The 27376-nt window shown below is 39.5% G+C and overlaps 1 protein-coding gene across 7 annotated transcripts in view; it reads left to right on the top strand.

Annotated features, from left to right (window-relative positions):
* The window catches only part of GAS2 (growth arrest specific 2), a 157754-nt gene that overhangs the window by 83312 nt on the left and 47066 nt on the right, over window positions 1–27376 (top strand). For all 7 annotated transcript variants that reach the window (XM_073347823.1, XM_073347820.1, XM_073347826.1 and 4 more), the window contains 3 exons: window positions 10738–10801; window positions 21565–21709; window positions 26098–26205. In XM_073347823.1, coding sequence (XP_073203924.1) covers window positions 10738–10801; window positions 21565–21709; window positions 26098–26205 — 317 coding nt within the window. The remainder of the gene's footprint in view (window positions 1–10737; window positions 10802–21564; window positions 21710–26097; window positions 26206–27376) is intronic.

The following is a 27376-nucleotide window of genomic DNA, read 5'->3' as shown; positions in this document are numbered from 1 at the left end:
GCCGGCAGCTGCTCCACTACAAGAATGGACTATTTCAGCTAAATCATCGTCCTAATAATGCTTCATACCTATTACTCTTCTCTTTTGAAAGAAAATGTAGGACAACTTTTTGCCTCAAGATTGCATTTCAGTAGAAAACACAAGATGAAGAGAATCGATTGTTTGCTTGTGATCTGAACTCGGATAAAAGCCTAAAGCTGTTTTGATGAGACTAATCTGTTTCTACTGAGGATAAATGAACACACTGTAATGCATCAAGAGGCTTCTGTATTCAGTTCCTCAAAAGATCTTTGACTGTATAAGTAAAGCCTTATCTCTGTTGCAACTGATCTGTTCCCCTTCTGTTCTAGTGTTATGCTTTTTGAGCACTATTATTTGTGAAAGGATTTCGCTTCACTTTTCACTTGATCTGTTCTATTCTTACGCTGTTTTGTTTAATACACAGAACTGTTGTGTATCCTTTGGGGGAAAACGTTTGGCAGAGAAGAATTTAGCATGTGTTGACAAATACCAATTTTGAGGATATTGCTTTGAAGATATGTGGATTGTATCTTATCACGTTTTATGTAGGTTAATTGTATTTTTGGGTTGATCATCCTTCTCCCATGAAAAAAATCACATGGAAGGCAAACAGAATGATCACACTTCCAAAGCTCTGAAGCTGTGGAATATCTGAGACAGAAGGGTTTGCAAGCGCTTGAGGGAGCAAGAGGAATAGACCCCTAAATGTATGGATATTGTGAGATCGACAGCTGGATCTGTGGCTATTCTATTATCTGTGTGAAGAGTAAGTCCCTGGATACTATCTCCCTTCCTCCACCCCCCCACTCCCGGCTCACAGACACAGTGCTGCCATTGGCTGCCTGCTCTGCCTCTTCCAATTCCACTGAAATACAAGTACAAGATACCTTCCTTATTGCACAACTTCCGCTCTTAAGAAAGGAAGGTAAAGTATTCCTAAATATATCAAGTACAATTCAGATCAACCTTTATTAGAAGAACTTGATTAAGCAACTCATTTTTGTTGACTGGTTGAGAGGTCTGTTAAAAACAAGTTTTGCTGTTGGTGGTGGTTTTTTCCTCCCCTCTTTTTGAGTATTGATGTCTAGCAAGATATCCATGCTAATGGATAGAACATTTGGAAGAACTGAGTGGTGACTCAGTGTCAGATGTAGGACCTGAAACTAATATGAGCTCCTTTTCTGAAATGGTCTAGATCACAGGTTGATGGTGTTCATTTAATTATAGAGCTTCAAGCAATGAGAATTGGTATTTTTACCTGCTTTTTGCTGGAGCTCTTAGCACAATGGGATCTTTATCCTGATTAGGGCCTTTGAGGCCAATGCAGTAGAAATAACAACTGCAGTTATAGACCTTTACATTCCTTTCCCTCTAGACAGCAAATAAAAATTCAGTGAAACTAAGAAATATAAAAGTGGTGAGATATGTCTGCACATGACATACTGGTGTTTGCATTGCTTTATGAAAGATCTTTGTGGCTTTGAGACTGCATAGCTCTGGAGATGGGGTGGTTACTAAGGTAACAGGTTTTTTGGTTTGTTTGTTTGTTTTTGTAATAAACCAAATTGATGTGTAAAACCTGTGTAAATTGTCAGTGGTACAGCAAATGTTTGCTCATCTAGTCTCCATGGTCCTCAGTTTATTGGTCTTAGTCTACCTGATTGCGTCCTCTCTCTTCTTTATTATCTTGCTTGCCTGCCTATGGTATATAAAACCTGCTTTAATTAATTAGAACCACTGTTACATCTATATTTAGAATATTTCCCTGTCCTTGTCCTATTTAAATCTAAGGCTCTTGCTCTAATTTTCTGTTTTTGCTGTGTCTGATTTTATGAGGATGATTTTCATAATGTTTCTGTTGAGTTGCTGAAAATGTTTAAATAATTTATGATTAAATAATGGGAAAATGCCCTGAGTCCCTCGCAGGAGGGAATAAAACTGGGGACATATTTGATAAATAATAGTAATGATAATATAAGTTTTATTATTACTTTTATTAAATTTGGATCCTCCTCCTTGAGGGAGGAACAATCATTTAATAAATCATGGAAATCATAACAGTGGCACAAATATGTACTCCCTGTGCATCCAAAGCCCCCATTATGATAATTTCTTAGACTATAATCACTCACAGATATCCTCCCTCAGAACTGGGCACTGTATAAACACAGAAGCAGATATAATCACTTCCTCAAAGAGCTACACACTATTGATGTTAATAGGAGTTTTGGGAGTTAGGGAGGCCTCAATTCTGCAAGGTACTGAGCATTCTGGACCTGATCCAGTAAGGTATTTAAGCACATGAATAGTCCCCCGGATATCACCCCTTGTCTTCAGGTCCATGTGAAAGTCTGAACTTTTACCTACACCAGGGTCTGCATTTGTCCATTGCATAGGAATCTTCTTAGGAGTATATTTGTAAAAAGAAAACAATTGACTTCTAGGGATTTGTTCTCCGAAGATATACATCCAAAAGGATTATCACAGCCGCCTACACTTCTCCCCTCAGACTTCTTGTATATTTTTAAAGCTATTGCTCTTGTGCTTAAAGGATAAGTACAAGCTTAATTGCTCTCTTAAGAGCAAGGCCAGAGTGCTCAGCACCTGTGGGACTGAGGTAAGAATGCAGGATGTTTGGTAAGGAAGCAGAAGAAATGATGCATTCTATTTATTTTTGCAAGTACAATTATCATGTCATCAAGCAACTTGATTTTACAGAGGTCCTTAAAGGGTATAAATCCTGAAGTGTGTAAATAGTGTGTGTACACACTGGACCTAATCCTGATCTCACCCATTCACACCAGTGTGAGTTGGAGAAGTCAGTTCTGATTTACTCCAGAGTGATGGAGAACAGAATCTAGCTCATTACTCTTCATAAAATAGTTTGCTCTTTAGTAATTTATCATCAATGAGACACTTTTAGACCTTTTTAGACTTACATTGTTTCACTACAAAAGAGTCTGTGAAGCGAGCTGCCTCATTTCAATGGGAACTCTGGGGCCCTTGTGCCTCAGGCTGACCCAATAGGTCTCGTTCTCCATTGCCTTTCCCCTTATGTAGTTAGTTACACCCATGTAGAGTGGGTATAAAATGCTACTAGAGCTCAGTGATACTATGTCATACTCACTTTGCACTTACTATGCACAAGTATGACTGCACAAGGCAGGAAAGAATCAGCCATAATGTCTCTAGCAGTAGAGGGGACTGATGCACCTGTCTCAAGACCCAGGAACTACCAGTGTCATCTCTTTCTCACACCACATTCCTCCCTTCCCTCAACCCTCTACCAAATCAGCAGTATTAACACTAGCGTGGAACAGTCCTGAGTACTACAACTGACCAGTCCCAATGGTCAGCCCCAACTGACCAGTATCACTATGACCCAGCCCCAATGCAGCTGCACAAGAGGGGGGATGCATCTTCCTCAGCATGGGTGTTCCAATATAGTGTCCCTTTCACTCACGTCTTTCACAAACAGCATATCTAAAGAATATGGGATTAGAATTACTTACCAGCAACAACCTTATCTATGGCCCAAATTTTTGTCCTGTAGGCAAAATAGTGAGTGTTGCAGTCCATGGGTTGTAGTAGCATTTGCACCTGCAACATCCTGCAGAAGTTCCCCTGTGCAGGGATTTAGGCCAGTGGATCCATGAGACTATGATAATACAATTTACTAGAAGAAGTTTGCATTCAATACTGAGGTTATTTTGGTATGGGGCTTAGACCTGAAGAATGTTGTACTGTGGAAAAACTCCCATTGGCCTCAGTAGGAGTTTTGCCAGGGTAAGAATGATAGAATTCAGCCTGATTCACATAGTTAAGAAAGTTAAGGACTTTTTGTTAAAAATGACTGTGTCTATACTCTAATGTTATTGGATGGTTATAGGATGTGGAGCCAAAGAATATTCTTCATCTATTTCTTCGAAAAGAATCTACACAGCAAGACGAGGGTTTGCCATTAACTGTGCCAGCATGCTGTGTGTGATTTGTTTTAGGCGTGTTTGATGGTATTGTTCTATTCATCCATTGTGCTTGTATATTCTGTTTTTGTGTGTGTGATATCTGACATTGACTTATTTTGATGCAATACGATGATCACCCTTTAGTAGAGTAGGTTCTCTAAACAGTGGTCTGCATTGTTTTAATGTTAGTGTAGAGTAAAATGCAGACTTCTATGTTCTCCATTCTAATATTGCTTTTTCACTGCTGTCAAAAATAGCAAGCAAATATTTATTGCTTACATTTTTATATGCACAATATAGAGCAGTTTTTTCTTTGTAATACTCTTAATATTTGCTCAAATTTCACATTTAAAAGAAAGTAAAAACAAAATTAAAATCGATGACTATGCCACTCTTTTTCAAATGACTATTTACAATTTGAAATATTGGGTTATATTTCATATCTAATTGCATCAGAATAAGACTTTGTTTCTATCCTTCACAGTGTTTGACTAAACAATCCACATTATTGTTGAGCGTGTCTTGTCACTTTGAGGACTATAGAAGCACCTTGAACCCTATTGTATTAGCACTATACAGTTAAGTTAATGTATACCAGTAAATATCAAGTGTTTAGATGTTCCATAATTAATTCCATACTTGTACCACAGTTGAGAGTTAGAAGTCATGATACATCCCATACGAAAAACTTTTACAGATTGAGAGATATATCATTACTATAATTGAATATGGAGAAAAAATAGTGAAGTAGCTCACTGAAATAAGAGTGTGATGGTATCACTCTTTTGGGAACACTGAGAAACTTGAATAGGGTGCAGAACAAAGAAATTGAGTTTGGGGGAAGGTGGAGAATAACTATTATTTTGTTGTCCTAATATTGTCCTGATATTTGGGATTGTTTCCCTTAGGTATTTATGAAGGTTAAAGGATATAAACCTCTTTGGTGATTATGGGGTGGGGACCAGGTATTTAGGATGAGATTTTCAAAGGCACAAATATGGGTTATGGGCCTAAATCTCATTGAAAGTCAATAAGATGTGAGTTCCTAAATCTCATTTGTGCTTTTGAAAATTTCCCCCATAAAGGTCAGGGAAAATCCACATTAATGACATATAATACTGTAGTCACAAATAGTGGAAATTCAACCCAACTGCTGTAATAGGCAGTGCAGGCAGTGACACCTGTAATTAAGGTTGCCATACACTTTCCATAAAAGCTTGTTTTCAGCTGCTTATAACTTGCCAACCTTAAACTGTTTGGGCTGAAATGGTGCATTTCTACCTCAGGCAGAATTTTGGAAAGTTTCATCTGAAGTGGTTCATCCATTCCTGAGAGTTGGGGAAAATATGATTTGCCCATGTTAAAAATATTCTTAAAATTGCTTCATTGATAAGAACCAGCACCTCTATACTTTGGAGCAGAGACTTGATATTTTGTGGGGCAGCTCACCATGGTGTCAGGGAAGTGCCTTTTGCAATTTCTGTGAAAATTTGCCCAGATTTGACCAAGTTATAAACCTCTGACAAGTTTCACATGCTTGGTAGAGACTTCTTAGAATTTAGCAGCTATGTTTTTGAAGATTCTATCTCAGCTGAATATGCTCCATCCCCTCACAGTTCCTAAATGTTGACCAGACTGCGGGTGCCATCCCTACAGAGTGACCGAGTATGTTCCAGGTCACGTCTGCAGGAGCTGAGCAGGACTTTCCCTGCAATTACTCTTCCCAGATACTGGGGCATTCTGTGGTGCTGTTTAGCAAATAGCTGTGAAACCCGCAAAGTGTGAATCTCCATTCCTGTCTAGTGGCAGGCCCACATAGAAGATAACAGCCTTCTACTATTACTAGTTATTCCCTTTGCTCAAGTGGTGTCCCGTGGATCTAAAGATCCCCATCCTGCTGAAGACTATGTATGGGTCAATATGGTTTCACAAGATGAAATTATTGTTTTTTCTACATTTACATTTTTTTAAAAGTTAGGAAATTGCATCCCAAAATACTACGTTAATTTAAAATTAAGGTTGGAAAGTCAAGCACTCAGAATTAAGAAAATAGTCAAATTAAGGCTGCCCACGTAATCTTAATTCAGCCCTCTTTAACATATGCTTTATGATAGTATCTGAACACGTAGTTAAAGCCTATTTTTTTTCTACAGGACCCCTCCCTTATTCAGTGCCCAGGATGGTTTTTACTCTGGGAATGAATCAGGCTGTAGGACCAAAGCCTCATTTGTTGCAGAAGTTGGAAGGTGTGTTCTGAATGAATAAGGGGATTGTAGGAAGAGAAAGGACAGTCTAATGGCTAAAACAGTTGAATGGCACCCTGGAGAACTGTCTTCTCTCTGCTTTTGTCAGAGAATTCCTGTGTGCTACTGGGAAAATCACTTAAACCAAAATTTTCACAGGTGTGGTCTCTGATTGTTTATTCTTCATTTTCTGGGTGCCTGACTTGAGACACTGGGGTCTGATCTGTGGAAGTGTTGAGCACTCACAACTGTATCTGAGGGCAATGGGTGCTAGGAAATGCTACATGCTATGAAACATATGACCCTAATGATCTCAAATAGGGCATCCCAAATTAGTTGACAAGTTTGGCTTTAATTCTATGCCTCCATTTCCATGTATAAAAAAGTAATACCACCTTCCCTTACATGGGTGTTGTGAAGATAAATTCATTAATATTGTAAAATGCTAAGATGACAGCACCTCAGAAAAACCTAGGAGGGAACTAATAATTCTGTATTCAGTGCAGGTTTTGGATGGTGTGCAGTGAATAATGAATGCGGCCACACACTGAACAACAAGGATTTTTTTTTAAAAAAATTGACAATACCATCCATCCTGTGCAGTGAATGAGTCAGATATCCTGTGGAAAAAGTAGTATATGATCATGTAATTAAAGCCTTTGGCATATGCCAATGCACAAGGGGGTCAAATTAAGTTTGCAGAGGCAGCCTTATTTCTGTCTTTTTCTGACTATGAAGTGCTTGATTTTGCAAACTTAACAGTTTTTAATGTAGGTTTCTGGATGTCATAAATGTTACATGTATGTGATCATACAAAGTGTGTTAGTGCTCATTTAATAATATTGTCTTGACATTATTATTAGAAATGCATTTAATATATGTGATAAGAAAATGAACACCAAACACAAGGGAGGAAACTTAGGTATCAGAACAGATGAATCACAAATGTGTATTTTTATACAAATTGCTTGGGAGGGATTAAACTGCTATATAAATTAAATAACATTTTAAGTATGAAAGAATCTACATATGCTAAATGATGTACTTCTTAAGGACAGAGTGAATTGCTGACAGGAAATTACAAATGTCTCCTTTTTTACCTCCATCCATCCATCCATTACATTGACCTGGGTTGTAAATGAGAAGAAAAGTTTCCCCTAAATGAAGACATAATGGATCACAGTCATCCCTGGTGTAACTCTGTAGACATCAGTGGAGTTATAACATGAATTAATTTGGCCCATTGTGTCTTATTTTGTTGCTTATGATGCTTTCTTTGTCAAGATGAATGTCTATTGCTACAATTACAATAAATAAATCTGGTATTTAGCAAACTTGTATTTGCCACTCAGTGTTTGAAGGATCAGGTAACCTTTCAGGTCAGAAATTTGAGGTACTGGTAATAATTCAGAAACCTACATTAAGTTAGATTAATGTAAGTAATTCAGAAAATTATGAATACAGTTCCCACAGGAAGCAACAGCATACCACAGGTACAGATGTAAGATTTCCATCTGAGTCTGTAATCGCTCACTCCAAAGAGGAATTTCCTCTAATCCATGAACTGTATTACTTATAACTGTGTTACTGAATATATGTATTTATTGGTATCAAGCAACTGCTTTTTAACCCTTGAACGCAGAAACATTAAACAGGATTCCTAACTTGCTCCAGTGCAGACAATGTAGGGGCATTTTCCTCAAAATTACAAAGACAGACAAGTTTTCCTGTTCAGTTCCACATTTACACTCTGAAATACTCACTAACATCATTGTCAAAGGATAACATAAATGAAAATCACACTGGCATAAAAAGTTTAGAAGATTTGCATACCTTCTATCACACCTTCCATCAAAGATCTTAAAGCACTTTACAAACACTGAATATAGCCTCACAGCACTTCTGTGGGAAAGGGTGGTGTTGTTCTCCCCATTTTGCAGAGGGAACATGTTTAGAGTAGCAGCCACCTTTCAAAAAGTGGATACTAATATTGGGTACCTCCAGTTTGAGACAGAAGGCATCTCAAAATGAGCATCCCAAAAAGGTACCCACAATCATTGCTCACTTCTGCAAATTTTGGCTTTAGAGACTTTCTCAAGTTCACATAAAAGGTCTGTAACAGATGTAGGAATGGAACCCATGTCTTCTGACTTTCAGAACTTTGCCTTAAATCCTGACCACATTGCCTTGTTAGCTAATAGTCCATTAAAAAGCCCTGCTTGTAAAAATATAAGAATTCTGTTTTGGGAATCTAAACTATTTCCAGTGGGTACTGTATTCTATACAGAATGGCTTTTGTTTTCCCCTGAAGTTCTTGAATGTGTATGCTGGTATAGTCCTCAGGAATGCTAACATTTTGCTGTTAGAAATACTGTATCACCATATTCTTATCACATCACCAGATGTTTGTTTTTATGGTTGATTATTGCCTGTACAGCTTGTCATGCTCTAACAATGATTTCACTCTTTCACATTGTTCATTGTGAAATGCATGAAATGTGTCTGGAGCATTGTGGGTCAGATTCACTGGAGCACATTGTTTTCATTTAAGAAGTAGAAGTTTGAGCATTGGCAGAGACTTTATGTCCTTCATTCAAACCTTCTTATGTTTACAGATATTTCCCCCCAAAATGCAGCCTCCCCCACCCCCCGCCCAGCCTTACATCCGATGTGTGCAGATGTAAAGTAGAGGTCAAAAATATTGCCCCCTATACGCCACAAAGATATTTCCAGAACTGGTTTATCCAGTCTGTTCTGGCTGTATATTTATATATTTCTTAGCATTAAGATACATTAAATATATTGCTTATGTTGAAACAGTTTTCAGGTGGAAGCAGCAGAATGTATGTCTGGGTCATTGGTGTACATTTTTTTTTTTAAGATATTGGTTTCTCAGTAAGATTAAGTTTTCCATCCATGAATTAGTTTATGGCAAGAAAGAATATTAGGAAGGATGGTGTGTCCAGGTCTTCTTTTACATCTCTGATATGTCTAATAGCAGATGGCCATAGAATAGAAATTTTATTCCCAATGCCTTGCCACTTTATTTTTCTGCTATGCAGTTTTCCTTCTGGAAATATTTTTGGTTCAGATTCTAGGGGGAAAATGCATATATATTTTTTCAAAGTATTGCTGAATGTGCAATCCCCAAAGTCGTTGGGGCAGATCCTCAGCTGAAGTAAATTGTCATAGTTCCATTGATATCAATGGAGCTATACCAATTTACATCGGCTGAGGATCTGTCCAACTTTGTATTAATTATATTCAAAGATATCTATTTCAGCAGTTCTCACTCAGAGGTCCATGTGTACAGCATATAGGAGAAGATGAAAACTTCTTGACTTAAAAATTTTAGTCTCTGAAGCACCTATTGGGAGGTGTTTTTCACTTGATTAAGTGAAATGAGTCAGCACATTCCCTAAATGTTCATATATCTAAGCTCTCATGAACACAGCCAAGGTAGACCGATTTCTCTGTCACTGGTTTCTCTTCTATTAGACAAGGGGAAACTTGTCCATTTACACCAAAGTCTGAATTTATTCTCAAGAGGAGGATTCCACTAAGACGGGTATCTCTGGAGAAAAGAAAACAAGGTACCTATAATTCTTATCCTCTGAAGCTATACATCCAAATGGATTGCTCATCACCCAAACTTCTCCAATCAGATTTTTTGTATATTTTTCCATATGTATTTTGCTGGGCCTCTTTGGGGGTGGGGAGGAGTTACCATCTCCAAGTTTTTAAAGGAACTGATAATGGAACGTGATAGTGCTTCCAAAAATACCTAACCGAGTGGTCCATGAGGTACTGCAGCTGCCTCCAAACATAAAAGCTATGGGAGCTCCCCCAGGTCTTGCACTGGACCCAAGCATGGCAACGTGCTTAGATGCATATCTTCAGAGAACAAGATTTACAGATAAGTAGCTTTCTTTTCAATGTCTGAGTGACTTCCTTGAGTACCCTAAACACATGTTGTATTCAGAGGGAGTGCTTGGGTGCACAAGTAATAACAGGATCAAGTTTATAGAAGGATTTGTCTTCACTAATATAATTAATATTTGCTCATTGAAGCAGAGGGAGAAAAACAGTTTCCTACGGAACATTATCTTTATAGTTCGTAAAAAGTGATCCAGAACCCTTTGACATTTCACTAGTTTTTAGAGTTTTTTAGGAGCCCTCCATTCAATGTATAATGGCTATAGGTAGGCTGTATTTTACCAAATTGTGTAGACCAAGCTTTGGTGATTTAGGCTAGGATTTTCAAAGGACCCTAAGGGATATTCAGTGAGAGTTGGAAGCTCCTTTGGAAACGCCACATTTTGAGTCTTAATCCTGAACTCCTTATTCAGGCAAAAGCATCTTGCAAGCCAATGGCAGTTTTGCCTAAAAGAGACATTCAAGACTAACATGCTGTTGACAGCCATTAGTAAGCTGGGATCTGTTCATCACTGAAACCCTTAAAATATCCTTTATTGTAACTATTGTCTATCTTCATTTTGCTTTCGCAGTCCTCCACAAGCAGCCCAGAGAAGTGTGCCTTTGTTTGCTTGAACTTGGAAGGATTGCAGCCAGGTAGGTGAAAATATTTAGAGAATTAAAAAATATTTACATTTTGACAGCAGTGGCTACTGAGAGACTTACTATCTCAGTGCATCTTCATGTTAACATTTACACTGGCCAGGGTCAAGGCAAACACCCACTGATAGTTACACAAGAACATCTTGTGGGCAGTTGTTCAAACAATATAATCAAACTTCCCTTAATATAGCAATAAGATTTTTCTGCTGTCTTCATACTACAAGGAGGATCTTGGGGCAAACTGATATGAAAAGAAGTTTAACAACTTTACTTAAAAAAATCCTGTTCTAATTTTAAATTCTTACTCCTTATAATCATGTTGTCTCTGTAAATAATCAAAACTCGTTTCTCTCTAAATCTTCTATATTAGCATCTAACCCTGATCCCAATGAAGTCAATGAAAGTGTTCCCACTGACATCAGTGGTAGTAGAATCTGCCTTCAGATAACCTAGATCTGATTTCATTTACTCTGGCTGTAACCTCATTGACTTCAGTGGCGTTATTCCTGATTTGCACCAATCTAAGATAAGAATCAAGCTCAGAAATTGAATCTTCCTCTGTTGGATGTTTATGGCCAGACATGGTACTCAAGAAAGGTTTCAACAGTCTCTGCTACTAGGAGAGCTATTGCTCTTGCTAGATTCAGTCTATGTTTTATTCTTAGAGTTCATATTGTGATATTCTTACATATCACAAAAAGAAAAGGAGTACTTGTGGCACCTTAGAGACTAACCAATTTATTTGAGCATGAGCTTTCGTGAGCTACAGCTCACTTCATCAGATGTTTACCGTGGAAACTGCAGCAGACTTTATATACACACAGAAATCATGAAACAATACCTCCTCCCACCCCACTGTCCTGCTGGTAATAGCTTATCTAAAGTGATCAACAGGTGGGCCATTTCCAGCACAAATCCAGGTTTTCTCACCCTCCACCCCCCCACACAAATTCACTCTCCTGCTGGTGCTAGCCCATCCAAAGTGACAACTCTTTACATAATCAAGTCGGGCTATTTCCTGCAATCACAGACATGAAGGTCGCTATCTTAAAACAAAAAAACTTCAAATCCAGACTCCAGCGAGAAACTGCTGAATTGGAATTCATTTGCAAATTGGATACTATTAATTTAGGCTTAAATAGAGACTGGGAGTGGCTAAGTCATTATGCAAGGTAGCCTGTTTCCTCTTGTTTTTTCCTACCCCCCCCCAGATGTTCTGGTTTAACTTGGATTTAAACCTGGAGAATGGTCAGTTTAGATGAGCTATTACCAGCAGGAGAGTGAGTTTGTGTGTGTATGGGGGTGGGGAGGATGTGAGAAAACCTTGATCTATGCAGGAAATAGCCCGACTTGATTATGTAAAGAGTTGTCACTTTGGATGGGCTAGCACCAGCAGGAGAGTGAATTTGTGTGGGGGGGTGGAGGGTGAGAAAACCTGGATTTGTGCTGGAAATGGCCCACCTGTTGATCACTTTAGATAAGCTATTACCAGCAGGACAGTGGGGTGGGAGGAGGTATTGTTTCATGATTTCTGTGTGTATATAAAGTCTGCTGCAGTTTCCACGGTAAACATCTGATGAAGTGAGCTGTAGCTCACGAAAGCTCATGCTCAAATAAATTGGTTAGTCTCTAAGGTGCCACAAGTACTCCTTTTCTTTTTGCGAATACAGACTAACACGGCTGTTCCTCTGAAACCTTACATATCACAGTGAACTGTAGTCCCTTACATGAAATCAAAGGGGCTACTTTGGGAGTAAGGTATTTTCAATGTTAGTAAGGCTGTCACAAGCTAGTCCTAGGGCATTATAACTCAACAAGGTATTATTCTTTGTTTTTAAGAAAAAGTTTGCTTTAAATGCATTCATATCTTGGGAAGCAACTTCACTAAATTGTTCCCTCTCAAAACTTAAGTTCTCTCACTTAAGTTTGTATATCCTGGGTTTTCCCATTTGTACTCTTTCCAGGGCTGGCCCACAACATTTTGGCACCTGAGGCAGGAAGCTCAAATAATGGCTCCATGCCTCCTCGCTTGGGTCAAAACTTTGAAAGGTCTCAATTCTGCCTTCTCCTGTTCTACTCCTCTCATGGTACTGCTCTGCTACCTACCTCAATAAAGGAGAACTAACACTTAAAATTTTTGAACAAGGCATTTTAAGTTAACACTTAACTTTCAAATGCCTGAACAGCAAATGGAACTTTTCTTGTCTGCATAGTAAACACTGACATTTTTATCTGTTTGAATAATCAAGTTGTGCTTTCCATGTCTTCTTGGTTGCAAAGATTTGAACTGCTTCCTGAAGCTCCACAATCTGGGCCAGCTCATGCTCTATTGAGATGGTTGCAAGGCCAACCAGCCTCTCCTATGTCATTGTGGAGCGTAGATGTGTTTATATTAACTTCAGCTTGGAGAAGCTGCATTCTCCACTGGCAACTGTTACAGGAAGTGTTAGAAGTATGTGCAGAGCAACAAAAGCATTTGGAAAGAGGGTGGTCATCTTATTTGTGAACCTATATTCCAGAACAGCCTTTGGAGTTGATCCTGCTGAAATGTATCTTGAAAGGGCTTTCAGTTCATAACTTAAATCACTCGCATCAATATCATGCATGTCATCATTTGTCAACACTGTCTCTAGTGCCCTGCATTGCTGGTGTAGGTCTTCAGGTACAGTGAGGAGTTTTGGAATATCATACAACATCCCAAATATACTGCTATGTTCCTTAAGCTTTATGAAACGTTCAACTGACTGTATTGCACAATCTAGCACCTGGTTAAAGAATTCAACTTTGAATTGTTGTTTGGGGGTCTCTTATGGGATTATCCCGTGCCTCGTAATCAAAATGTCTTCTTCGGTGACTCTTGTATTCTTGAATGGGTGGGAAAATAGCTTCAGTGTGAAGTCCTCTGTCAACTTCTGTGCACTCTTCAGAACGTTTTGAAATCCCTCATCTGACCGGTAAGACTGTAGGTATGACTTTGCTTTGTCCAGTTGTTCCATTGCTCCAGATATATCAAGGACAACACCTTGGAGTCTCTTGCTTACCACATTTATTTCAAACAGTATGTCATGCCACAACACTAAGCCACACAGAAATTTGAAGTTATGTATGTTTCTGGTGATTCCATTTCCCTCTGCCACTGTTCTGCCCCGAACAGTTCCCGTCATAGCATTATCCTCATAATGGCAACTATGGCATCATCTGTCTTCCCAAGTTGGTGTTTGATAGGCTTTATCACCTCCACTCGACTTTCCCCATTGTGTGGCACTCAGTGGTTTCAGTGTCAGAGAGGGTGTTCCCAGATGTTGCTTCAAAATTTGCCATCGATGAGTTGATGCAGAGAATAATACATAGATGCTTTGAATTACATTAAAAAATTCAGCAACCTCACTAGAAGCTGATGCTACATCACTGAACACCAAGTTCAATGAATGAGAACTGCATGGGACAAAAAAGCTCGAGGGTTTAACTCTCAGATCCGTGTCTGCACTCCTCTGTTCTTTCCTCTCATGTTGGCACCATTATCGTAGCCCTGACCTCTCATGTCAGCTATCACAATTCCCGTATCTTCCAGCTTTTTAAGAAGCACATTTGTCATACCAGCTCCTGTAGTATCACCAATGTCAATAAATTATAGAAAATGCTCTGACAGTCACCATTGCAGAGACATTTTCACTACGTTCTGTTGTTGTTAGAAAACACACCATTAAAGTAATTTGTTCCATATGGCAGATGTCAGGTGTGCAGTCCAGAACAACAGAGTAATATCTTGCTGACTTCAGATCTGCCACAATCTTCTGTTTGACTTTTGTTGCCAGTAACTATATGATCTCATTTTGAATTGTTTTTCCAAGGTAGTGGTGTGTGTACATTTCTGGGGTGGTGACTTTTCTTAGATGCTCCTGGAGTACGGTATCAAACTCAGCCATCAGCTCCATAATTTTAAGGAAGTTTCCATTGTTTGGCACAGCCAGCTTATCTGAAGTGCCACACAGAGCTAGGTTTTGGGTAGCAAGCATTCTCACAATGGCAATGAGCCTTTTCAGTCCATTTTGCCAGTAAAGAGACTCTGATGCAATCTTCTCTTAATGCTGATCATCTATGGTGGCCTTTAACCTTAGTCTCATCTCAAGCTCTTTCCACCTATGGAATGCTCTCTGGTGATTTCCTGCCTTCTCATGGCATGCCAGATTTCTAGCCAGATTTTTCCAGTCCTTTGTTCCTGTAGAATCCAATGTGGCTGGAACATTAGACTGGAAGAGTTTACAACAAAAATAGTATGCAGCATTCTGGGTTTTTGAGTACATAAGCCATGGCCTCCCCACTTTGTCACCATTGGGGATTTCACGCCAGTAATGTGTTCGATTTTCATTGTCTTTGGGGAACAAAGTTTTTCACTTGCTGTGGCCCATGCAGTACAAGGAAGTCCCTCAGGCTGCTGCTCAAGTGGGTCCACAGTCCTGGATCATCTCAACTTAAAGAACTAAACTCAGCAGCAGCTTTTTCTTGCGCCTCTACCACACTCTTCTCTGATCTACACTTTTCTTCAGGAACGTGCATGGTTACATCAATTTGAGAGGGAGATATGGATGCCGCAGTCGCTGCCAGGTCACCTGCACTCTGACTAACTGGAAGATCAGGCGTCTCCTCACCACTCACATCCTCACTGGGGCCGGAAGGCTCACTGTGAACATTTGTGTCTATGTATCTCAGGAGTGCTCCTTCCTGCTTAGATAGAAAACCTTCCTTTGCTTTCTTTCTTTTTCCGAATGCTGCCCCAGGGGGGCGTTTTCTTCTTTAACTCATGACTGCTGTTCTGTGCCAGCTATAGTGGCTCTCAACACTCAATTGAAGGGGACAAATAAGCAGGCTGGTAGCAGGGCCTTAGTGAGGAAAGATATCAGCCTCTTAAGGGCCTAACTAGCTCTTACTAGTTCAGTTGACTGCCTGTTCTCCTGAAGTGGGTTCAGAGAAGCAGCAGGAAACAGGAAGCTCCCTGAGAAGCTGGTGTTAATCAGTCCAGGCTCCTGGGGGTGCTAATGAGGTACATAAGAGGCTCCTCCTTCTCTCTCTCCCTGCAGCTCCTGCTGCTTTCTGTTATTCCCTCTCACCTTTTCTCCTGCCTGCCTGTTATGTCTCTTGTGCCCTCCTTCCTCCAGCACAGCACTCCACCATCTCTGTGCATCTACAGCAGAAAGAATACACATGCACCAGCAGCAGATACAATTTTCTACACTCTGGGTCCTAGAGGAGCCTGCCCCCCTGCCCCATAGTCTGGCACCTGAGGCGGCCTCCTCAGTTCACCTCATGGTAAGGCCAGCCCTGACTCTTTCATAGCAGGGTATCCCTTAGGTGTAAAAACCAAATTCCAGGCCATATAGTGCTATCACTTATTAAGCACAACTTCACTTTTTTTTTTTAAATGACCATGCCTGTTTATTTTGGTTTATAAAAGATACCCTCCATTTCGTCATTCCATGCAATCAATGGGAATTTAATGTTAAAAAAAAAAAAGTATCAAGGTACGGTGTAAAGAGAGTCTCTCTCTGCAGTCTCCCTTTAATACAGGCCACAATCCTTGCAGTGGACCCCACCTTGTGGGCCTGCTTACTTTGTTTACAGGTGGGGGGGGGGGGAAACAAAAGTTCAGATTCAACACAAAATAAGGCCCTTCCTGGGATCAATAAAAAAGCAGAAATGTTCATGGCACCACCTTACTTCAGGGGTACTTACTTTGTTGGAGTCCTTAGAGCTGGGTAGCCAAACCAGTCTTTCCCTATCAGGGTTGCCCCAGAGGTCTCTGGACTCCTCACAGAGCTGGGGGAGTTTCTTGCATGATGGTTACTCCCGCTGCACAGGAGCCACTCCTTTCTCAGGGCTTCCTCCCTTGCTGACTGCAGCTCCCTCCTTTTTAAAGCCCTGCTCCCTACCATGCATGATTGCCAGGGCTGGAAAGGTGAGGCTACTTTAGCACACAGAGCCTCCCAAGCCCCTTCCCTTTATATACCCCGTCACATATGGCTCATATTTTAACCAACTTGGGAGCAGAATAACAGGCAACTCCTTCTTCCCGTTTTGACTTGTTTCTTTTCCTCCCCCCCTAAAAATCCTATCCCAATATGGGATTTGCAAACTCTCCACAGCCTAGTAAGTTTTCAAGGTGCACAGAAAATGCTGGAAGGGGTAACATAACAGGGTTATATCATTTAAATGACAAGTATCTAATGGCGTTCTTGCTTTAAGTGTGCTAAAATCTGAGCTATGTGGGAGACGAGTGATGTGAATAGACTCTGTGTTTTGTATGTTGGCTGGATTTAACAAAGAAAAAAGCATTCTAATAAACTGATCTCTGCTATAGCTATTGCTTTAAATTACCCATGAGGAACAATAAGATGTTAAACAGACATCTTTTTTGATTTTCAAAGCACTGTTCACCCTGAAGATCGAACTAACTGTACTAAAAGTCTGTGGGGCCTGCTTTTCAGAACAGGAATCTCAAAGATATGACATTAAAAAGGAGTTTCTACAGAGTCCTAAGGAATTAGGAAAGGAAGAGGCGCTGAGCAGTTATAAATACATTTTTCTTCTTCCTCCAAAAGCACAAGGAGGTGTTTGGGGAGATCATCATTAAAAGTCACCTATGGAATTCTCAAAACAATTTTCTCAGATTTCAGTGTTTAGGGCCTGATTGAACTCCCAGTCAAGCCAATTTGAATATTTCCAACTGATTTGAATGGGAGTTGGATCAGGCCTTTACTGAGTGATAGATAGTACGGATGGTTTTGGGGTGGGTGGGGGACGAAAACCTTCCTATCACCCTATTAAACTGGCCTTCTTTCTAGAAACAAACCTTTTAAGGTTCTATAAAGACCAGAGACTTTTTTTTTTCCAACGGTAACTGGAATATAGAGGAAATAGAGAGAAAAAAATCAGATTTCATTTAAAGAGGTGTAAATTTAGAGTAACTATTGACATCAGTATAATTACTCCAGAGCATAATTGACAGCTGAATTTGTCTGTGGGAATTTCTCAGGAGATTTTCAGATTACTTATTTTGCTGACCAAGGGTCTGATTCCCCCTTTGCTTACATCAGTGTAACTCCATTGACTTCAGTGGAGCTACACTACTTTATATCTGTATTACTGAGAAGAGAAGCAGGTCCTAATCCAGGAGAGAGAGCCATTAAACTGCCTGACTTTTTTGATTTCTTATCAAAACAGAACCCGAACATTGGTCCATGTTGTGTCTTGGTAGCCTACAATGAGGGCAGAGCAAAGTCAGCCTTTTCCAGACAAAGGGTAGGCACAATCTGTCCTCTTCTAGTTTGCACATCACTATCAGGTACATGTCATTGTGTAGGTGCTACCATTTAACTCACCATACATTATGGAAGCCTTCATTATTAGCAAACCATCTAAATAGTTTTCAGCGTGTTTATATTAGTGATATGTGCCCAGAGAGCTAGGCTAATACTGTACACCCACTCAGCAGAAAGATGGACCAACTCGACTTGATTGAGCTTTGTCACCATTTGTACAGAACACATCATCTCGCAAAGAGAGATACTGTTGCAAGTTACTGCTGGAGCTTGCATTTAAATGAACGAAAGTGAAATTTCAAAAATAGTAAAATTTTTGAGGAAATCATCTAAATAAATTAATAAACAAACAAACACCCTGCTGACAGTGGGTTGGTCTTTCATTAGAGAAGAGATTATTTGTATTTCAGGCTCTTGACAGACCTTCAGGGCCTGAGTCTGCTCCCACTGTGGTAATCTGTGGTCCCGATCTTGCAGCCCTTGCTCATGTGAGTAGTTCCAGTTGAAGTGTACTCATGAGACTTAGAAGTGCAAGATTAGGGACAGTGTTAGACAGAGGGTCAGCCCATTATCAGAAATTAAAATCTTGTTCTACATGTAAACAATGGCTAATCAGCTACTGGCCCCAATCAATAACTTTGCTGATTTTTCTCTTTTGCTCATATGATGGAAGTTAAAGCAGGAAACATGAATAAAGTGTATAAGACTCACAGGCTTTTCATTCAATAAATACAATGGGCCAAATTCTGTACTGACTGATCCCACATGAATGGATTGATAGTCCTTGTGAAAGATGGATGAATCCTATGGGGTAAAATGCAGTACTGACTTAGGCTATCCAGTTCCATTGCAATCAGTGGGATTGTGCAGGTCTGATTCATCTTTCACACCTTTGTAAAGTAGGAGTAGCTCCAGTGAAATAGTTGGAATTACACTGAGGTAAAATTGACATAGAGAGCAGAATCAATCTCACCACATGTGTAAATATGTCTTAAAGAATGTTTACATTCTGGAAAGTGAATTAGGTGCAAATATATCTGTGTGCTGCTTTTTTGGTGGTATGACATGCAATAGCTAAGCTTTCTGTTCTACAAAAAGAATTGGAATTCTTCCTACGTGGCTGTAAAACTATTTTTTTTTTAAATCAGCCCCCAGATGTTTTTTGTTTGAAAATTATAGTCTGTTGAGAAGTTATATCTTTCTGCTATTGTACTTAATTTTTCCTTGGGAAAAATAGGAAGTGGTGCTCTTAGAAGTCTATCGGAGATCATTTTACAGTCTGATGCTGCTCTATTTGTAGTTATGGAGAAGGCAGGCTAGAAAGGAGTAGAGAAGGAAATTCCCAACATAGTTCTCAGTACAGGGCTTGTACCTTTTTTTGCATGGAAAGCCACTGTGAGAAGAGCAGAAGGATTTCTTTGTCGATTCAACCTTCTAATTAAGCTGTTTGATTGTGATGCAATACACGAAGAATATATGTTTAAATTTAATTTCAGCTGATTAATGGAAAGAAGTTTGTTAAAGTTATCTATAATAATTATATACTGTCTATTGTAATGATAGAAATCAGAGGTGAGTTAGATTCTGAAAAGCAGCAGAAGCAAAGAAGCAGCATTAATGCAAGTGGGAACGGTTTATTTGATGAGTAAGGCCTCATGCAGGTGTAGGCTTAGAGCCCAGGGGGAATTTAATGATTTACAGCATGTCAGCATCTGCAGACAGACAGGAAGTAAATGGATTGTATATAAGTGTTCGCTCCAATGTTGGCTGACTTTTCGTAAGGCAGACTGCACCAGTTAACAGCCAATACAAGCACAGATTTGATTTCTTAGTTTTCTGGGTATTAACTTACCTTGCAGCAGTGTGATTAGCTTGTAATTTGTAATGAAAAATGCAAGGGCCAATATATACACTTATGCCCTTTGCCTATATGACTTTAAGTTCTATGATAATGTTAGTCTTTAATACTTGGTATATTTTTGGTACAGAACTTTAGTGGCTGGGTCATCAGCTGGTGTAAATCAGCATAGTTCTGGATCTGGCCCTAGGGTTTTATATTACACAATACAATATGTATTTTCACTAAAAAATAGGTTTGATGTGAAAACCTATATTTAGCAGGGTGGTCTTTAGCTAAAAGGAAATTATCATATAAAAAGATATTTTCTTTTCTTGTTCAGTTCAAAAAGAAAAATATGGGGTGTAGTTCAGTGGTTAGTTCTGTGAAGTAGGCATCAGGATTCTGGGATTCTGTCTTAACTCTGCTACTCACTCCTTATATGACATTGGCCAAGTAACTTACAACCAAACTTGTAAGAGTAGCCACTGATTTTGGGTGCCTCCATTTTTTGAGTGCCAAACTTGAGACACTTTAAGATTTTCAGGAATTCACTTAAATTGGAACAGTGAGTACTGCGCAGTTTTTAAAAAACAACAACAAACCCCACAGATTCAAAGTTGGACTCCCAAAAATTGAGGTGCACAAAATCAGTGCCCACTCTTGAAAAAATTTGGCCTGAATCTATCTCCATTTACCCATCTGTAAACTGGGCATAATACCTATTACAGCGGGTTATGCTCAGGTTTAACAGATTAATTTTTTCTCATATAGATTTATTGTGAAAACTATTTAAGTTTTCATAATTTCTAGAAAAAGTCTGAGAGAATGATGAAATGTGAAGTAGATGTTCTCTGAAGTGAACTCTCATATTAAACAATTTTGGGATGTGTCTATCACATACTGTGGCAGGGCAGGGGTATAAACCCTTTGGATGCCCTGCTAAAGGGGTGGCTCCTCCCCTGCTTCCCGGCAGAGCAGCCGGGTGCAGGGGCCCAGACACTCAGCAAGGAGCTCAGCTGCAGACCCTAACGAGGGCAGGCTCAGGGGAATCAGCTGAGCCAAGTAGAGCCAGCTGAGCTGGTGTCTGGGAGGAGATATAAGCCCAGGGAAAGGCTCAGTGAGGAGGCTAGCCAGGGGAGAAGCCAGAAGACCCAGGAGAGGATCAGTGTGGGGATCGGTGTTGGAGGAATTGGGGCTGCACTAAGCACTGTAAATAAAGAGACACGGGTGAAACACCTGGAAGAGGGATTGGGACCCTTTCTTTGACCAGCCTAAGCACAGAGCACAGGGACAAGAGGGCGAGAACCTGTGCGCACCTTGTGGCACATACCAAATACCATATCACATATTTATAGATGTTTCTCTAACAAGCTGAAAACTAAGTCCATTTGTTGTAAATTTGATTAAATGAGAGATGCTATTTTAATTTCATACTGCATATTTATGATACTGATAGCAGCTACAATAGTATATCATGTATTTATCCCTTCATTAGTGTGTTTAGCAATTCTGTGTTGCACAGCTGTATATGTATGAAGTTTATGCATCATGATCTATTAAAATATGAAAGCACTGGTAATTTGTTTGCATGTTTTCAAAAGGTTTGGTGTGGAACCTCCTGGGTTAATAAAGCTGGAGAAAGAGATTGAACAAGAGGAAATACTTTCAGCTCCTCTTCCGTCTCCTTCACCCTCCCCAACAAAATCTCCAGGGAAAAAGAGCACAGGAAAACTGTTGGATGATGCTGTAAGTGTGCTTGGGCAAGGCTTCTTATCATGAGATATCGACAAAAATATAGACTAACATCTTCCTGACACATTCTGACATACACAGGACATAAGGGCCTGAGTTTGACATCTCACCACATTTAGAGGTCTAATGACAAGATTTGCAAGAGTCTACAATTAATATCATTTGTGACCACAAATATTTGCAGTTTGGAAAATTTTAGTGGATAATGGAAATCTTCAATTTGGCCCATCTTTGCAGTGCTGAAGTTCTTACTGAGGTCCAGGTCTGGCTGTCATTATTTTTATTTTATTTTATTTTATTTTTTTAAACTAGTTGTTGACTGAACTCTCATTTGGTGTTTTTTTCTGAGGAAAGACTGAGAGATTTGTCCCTTACTGACTTGTACATATTTCTAACAAAACACTTCTGAGTTATTTGAGCTTCTTTTTATGCTCTCGGTCTGCCTGCCTCTTCTAGCATAAAACAAGTTCAAAACAGATTTTTTTCTTCACTATTACCAGGGAAAATACCTTACTTTACAATCCATTAAGCTCTTTACACGATACTGTAGTGATCATTTCTCAGTTACGCTCCACAAGAGGGGTTTACTTTGAAACAGCTGGAATCAGCTGAAAGAGACATTTTGAGGCAATGAAGAGGTTAACTAGGAAATTACAAATATATTCTATAAAAAGAAACAGTTACTATAGTAACTGCTATATCACATGGTAGATGTGCCACCTGGGAGTTACAAAGCGCTTCTTGAAAAACCTATGTGCCACTTTTGTGTTACAATGAGCAGATGGAATCTAATGTTCATTCTTTTAATGAAAAATGTATTTTTAAAATGTAAATAGGTTACATTTAACTTTTATATTTTGTGTCATCTTTAACTATGCAAACCCACTCATTGCTTCTCTCAGAGGATTGTGGAGAATGCGGGGATGTTTAGAATGGAAGAGATGACTGTATATCTCAGGGGAACAGAGAAGAAAGTATGAAGGCTGTCTCCAGCCATCTTCTTTAATTATAGAAAGGGTTGAATTTATAGAAAGGGATAGAAAGGGTTGAATTTATCCAGTTAAATTCCTGATCCTCACTGTCCCCACACTATAAACTAATGGCAGCACTCATACAAAGCAGACACAAAAAATAAAACAGGGTTAAATTTTGCCCTCCACTTCCATATTTGATTTTTAAATTCCAGTCAATAATACTTCTATGCGCCTCAGGCAAGTGGGGTTGTGGAGGCAGCAATGGCAAATACAACAGTAAGGGCTCAATTATCCTCTGGTTTGTACCAGATTTACAGTGGTATAAATCAATTGGCTTTGATTCTCCCCAACGCTGAGCTGCCCTGTGCTACTTACCCAGAACAAAGCAACCCTAAAGGTGGCAGACCCAGCTACTGGAGGACTCCCGCTGCTCAGGTGAATCCTTGGCAGCATAGAGTTATCATAACAGGCCCTACACCACCTTTCTGCTGGCTTCTAGTATAAGGAGTGTCACCAGAGGGCATGGTTGGCATGTATCTATGTACAGGCGATCCCTTCCTGTTAGACCCTGGGGCCATGGGCAAGCTGATTTGGGGAGCATTTAGACGATCACTCTGGTATGCAGTCCCAAGATCCGAGGACATATATGTCCAGATATACCTTTTGCAGCTCCTGCAACCTACATTCGGTATGACCCATTGACTTCAGTAGAGTTACTCCTGTTTTAAGCAGATGGTAGAGGTCCTGAATATCTCAAGATTGGTTTGATATTCAACATCCTAGACCTAATACTCTTGATGCCAGTGTGAATAGAGGAGAATTTCCACTGAAGTCACTGGAATTATTCTGGTGCTAAAACAAATAAGTGACCGGAAAATCAAGCCCAATGACCATTTTAATGTGTTTAGTGCCAAGTATAATTTCAAGCTATGAAGTAAGTTTCACGACAATATTACTGCACATTTTTGAGTGAGGGTGGAATAATTCCCAGCAATTATTCCACAAGGGAAAAGGCCTGGTCAGATGGGAGCATTGGATCATTTTAGCAACAAGGTGGAAAGCCCTCAAATTAGGTGATAGAGGGTAAGTCAATTTTAAAAGTTCCTCTTCCTGCCCATCTGCTGACAAGATCAATTACAGAAAAATGTTAGTTAACTTGTTCACTTTTTACATCTATCCATATCCCTAATCACCTCCAACAAAAAGAAAGTTCCTTTGACGTGTTGAAATTTTCCCTCAAGTATAAAACCTAAATCCTAAAACCTCCTACTCTGTATAACAGATCTGTTCCTGTATTTTTGTCAGACAACCAAAATACCTAACAGAGCCCCAGTACATGACCCTGGCCTTTTTCCTGTCTAAGAAAGCGTTACTCAAACTTTCATCAGTAAGTTATTCTAACAGCTTTCTTTCTGTTCTCAGTCTCTTTTTATGGGGCCTTAGTTTACAAATTGGATCTGAAAAGGTCTGCTGAGTGTTATGTGAAGTGGACAAAACCTTTGGAAAGTGCATCCTGCATTTTGTTTCATTTGACATCAATACATTAGGTCAGCTTTCATCCAAGAGAAGGACAGTATGTGGAAATGATTGCCTTCATGCACTTGTCAGTGTTGTTTCTTAGTGGAAGTGCTACTTGAATGTCAAATTAGAGTTCACTCAACCAGATCTGCTCGTTGACATTGATGGTTATGCTACTTTAAGATCACCTAAAAGTTCAGAATATACATCTACTAAATATTAATGTCACTGGTTTCACATTCAAGGCTGAATTCTCAGTTGGAGCTGAAGTTTGGCTGATGTAAATGAGGAATAGGGCAAAAGTAACTTTCAGCAGCCCTTGTTCATCCCTGATCCCTGGGTTTTGGGGTCCATTTTTTACACCAGTAACTTAGAGAACCCTCAAGGCAACTCTAAATTACACCTGCCGATAACAGCTCCCAATTGACTAATGCAACATCAGGCAACCATGAGAGTGCAGCAGCACATCATCTACCTCAGCCATGTCCCTGCACTGGTGAACATCTCAGAGCTGAGGCTAGGGGGAACATAAATGGCACCTTTCTCCCTGCAACTCTTCTGAATGGCACTGAGTTTAGCTTGGATCCTGGCTCATGATCAGTGAGCATAGTGTTTTACCCAGGTTTAAACGGATATGCAAGGTGAAGATTGTGGGAAATCAGGTCCTCTATCTCTGAGATAAAGCAGTGTTAATTATATTAGTAGGGAAGCCCTGCTGGAGAAATTACTGGGCAGCTTCCTTTTTGTGTATCAGATATACTCAGGACTCCAATACTTGGACTTCCTTTACTTTTCATCTGAGACTTGTAGGTGGATTTTAATTGTAAATCTACCCTCCAAAAACCAGTAGAGTTCAATTCCATTTACATACCATCAACTTCAGACTGACAAAACTTTGGGCTAAGTTGATCACTCAGTTATGTAGTGCAATTCCATAGCAAACTGTGTGTCTGAGAGCATCACCGGCCTCTACTTTATCTTTCCACACCTGGGAATTCCCTTCTGACTTGGGAATCCCCACAAGCTTGGATTTCACAGATGCTTTAAAAAACTGCTGCTGTATTTATTTTTCATTTTAAGATTTTTAATAAGTAAGAATATAGATTTGTTTAATGTTACCATTTTATGTAATTGAAAATACATGTAGATTTCAAGAAGAAATTATGGCCCAATCCTTGGGCCCATCTGAACTCTGCCCATGACCCAAAGGGAGGACACATCATCTATGTTGTCATTACTGAGTGATGACAGAAGATGCTGATGCAAAAGATCCTTCTGCAGATATTTTAAGATCTATAGGGTCTTTCTTGTGGGTCCCCAAGCTATGTCAGAAACACTGCAGAATGAGAAAAAAACAGTGGCCCTGAAAAAGCTGTGATCACCGATTCGCCCCCCCCCTCACATGGCTTAACGTAAGAAGAGAGCCTGTGTTGCTAATATCTGAATGCTATATGAGGTTTATTACTATTTGATTCAAGGCTTTACCTGTACCAGAAGTGCCAAATCCTGAAGTCTTCGTTCAGTTTTTACTCATTCTTAATTCAGCAAAAAACACATTGAATACACTGGGATTGTTCCCTATGGACCACATAGAAATTTAGTATAGATTTCATGATTTTGCCCGTTAGTAGTAGCGATGGTATTGAAATCAATGTCTTAAAAAGTCACTCAATGCCATACTATTAAAAACATTAGAGTTGAGGGAAAAAAGAAGTAAGACAATTTCAGCAATAGCACCTTAATTAAAAGCCTGAAGAGGTGTTAGGAAGAAGTCATTTGTCACGATGACAGAGAATAAATCAAGGGCATGACATTATGTTAACTACCCTTTTGAACAGTTTGCTGCAGGTACACTCTATTAAAGAGATACAATAATAACTTGTTTTTCAGGTCAAACACATTTCTGAAGATCCTCCTTGCAAATGCCCCAATAAATTCTGTGTGGAGCGTCTTTCACAAGGACGGTACAGAGTTGGAGAGAAGATCCTCTTTATTAGGGTAAAAAGTTTTCATTTTTCATGTTATGCAATGTTCCTTTTGGGGATCACTGATATCTGCCATCTGACAGCAACATTTTTTAATGCTTGGGCTGCTTCTTTCCAGGTTAAAATGGCACCACTGGTTAATGGAAGAAAATATTTTCTTTCTGACAAGTACAGATTCTCATCCACAGCACAATCGGGGAGATATAGTCCACAGGAGGGTGCAGGGGAAGGGGAAACGGGTAGTTGGGTCGGAGAATTAATAACATGGTAGAGTCTTCTACTTCTAGGTCATTGATTCCATGCTGGCCATGATAAATGGTGACGAAGAATCTTCACAAATAGAGATGATGGTTTCTTATTTCCTGTTGGAATAGTATTCTTGTCGGAAAAGCCATCGTCCCACTTTGTGTTAATTGGTACCCTTCTTGACAGTCTCAGGAGAGAGATCAAAGACTGAATGAGAGTCTAAATTACTCTTCCATCCCTCCGTCCCATGGCTGACGTACATTGGTAGGGTAGCATCAGTAGAAGTCAGTGGGAGTCTTTTTAGACAAATGAAGCCAATTGGAATCTTAGCTTTTGAACCTGCAAGCTAATATTTACTCCCTCACATTCTCAGTCCTGCATTCCTCGAGGTCCCAGTTCAGCAAAACACTAAAGGATATGCTTAACTCTAAGAAGATTTTTAAGTCCCATTGAAGTCAAGTGCATACTTAAGGGCTTTGCTAAATTGGAATGGACTTAAGCATGTGATTAAAGTTAAGCACACATTTAAGTGCATTGCTGAATAGGAGCCTGAAAACCCTTAATTAATTCAAAAGGAGTTCTGAGTCTACGCAAAATGAAAGATTGGGCTACAGATGGACTCTGCAAAGGAATTTTAATGTGATAAAGAAAGGAATTTATGTTTTATTGCCTCTGAAACTTCCTTTTAACTCTACAATATATTTAGGGCACTAAAACGATTACTTTTTAATCAGTTTGTGCAAAAGTTAATGTGTTAATCAGCCAAAGGCCATAGCTGTGCATTTATGCACCTAATGTATGGGGTTTTATAATTCACATTTCTAGTTTAATTTTTGTCCTCTATTCATTTCACAGTATCAAGTTTCACAAGTCACTGTTGTTCCCATTAAAAACACATTTTTAACAGTGGAAAATGAGTAACTGTAGTTTTTCAGCTG

Source organism: Lepidochelys kempii, chromosome 6 (assembly GCF_965140265.1).
Source record: "Lepidochelys kempii isolate rLepKem1 chromosome 6, rLepKem1.hap2, whole genome shotgun sequence".
Taxonomy (NCBI): Eukaryota; Metazoa; Chordata; order Testudines; family Cheloniidae; genus Lepidochelys; species Lepidochelys kempii.
Note: the sequence above shows the minus strand (reverse complement) of the source record. Positions and strands in the feature narration are given on the sequence as shown.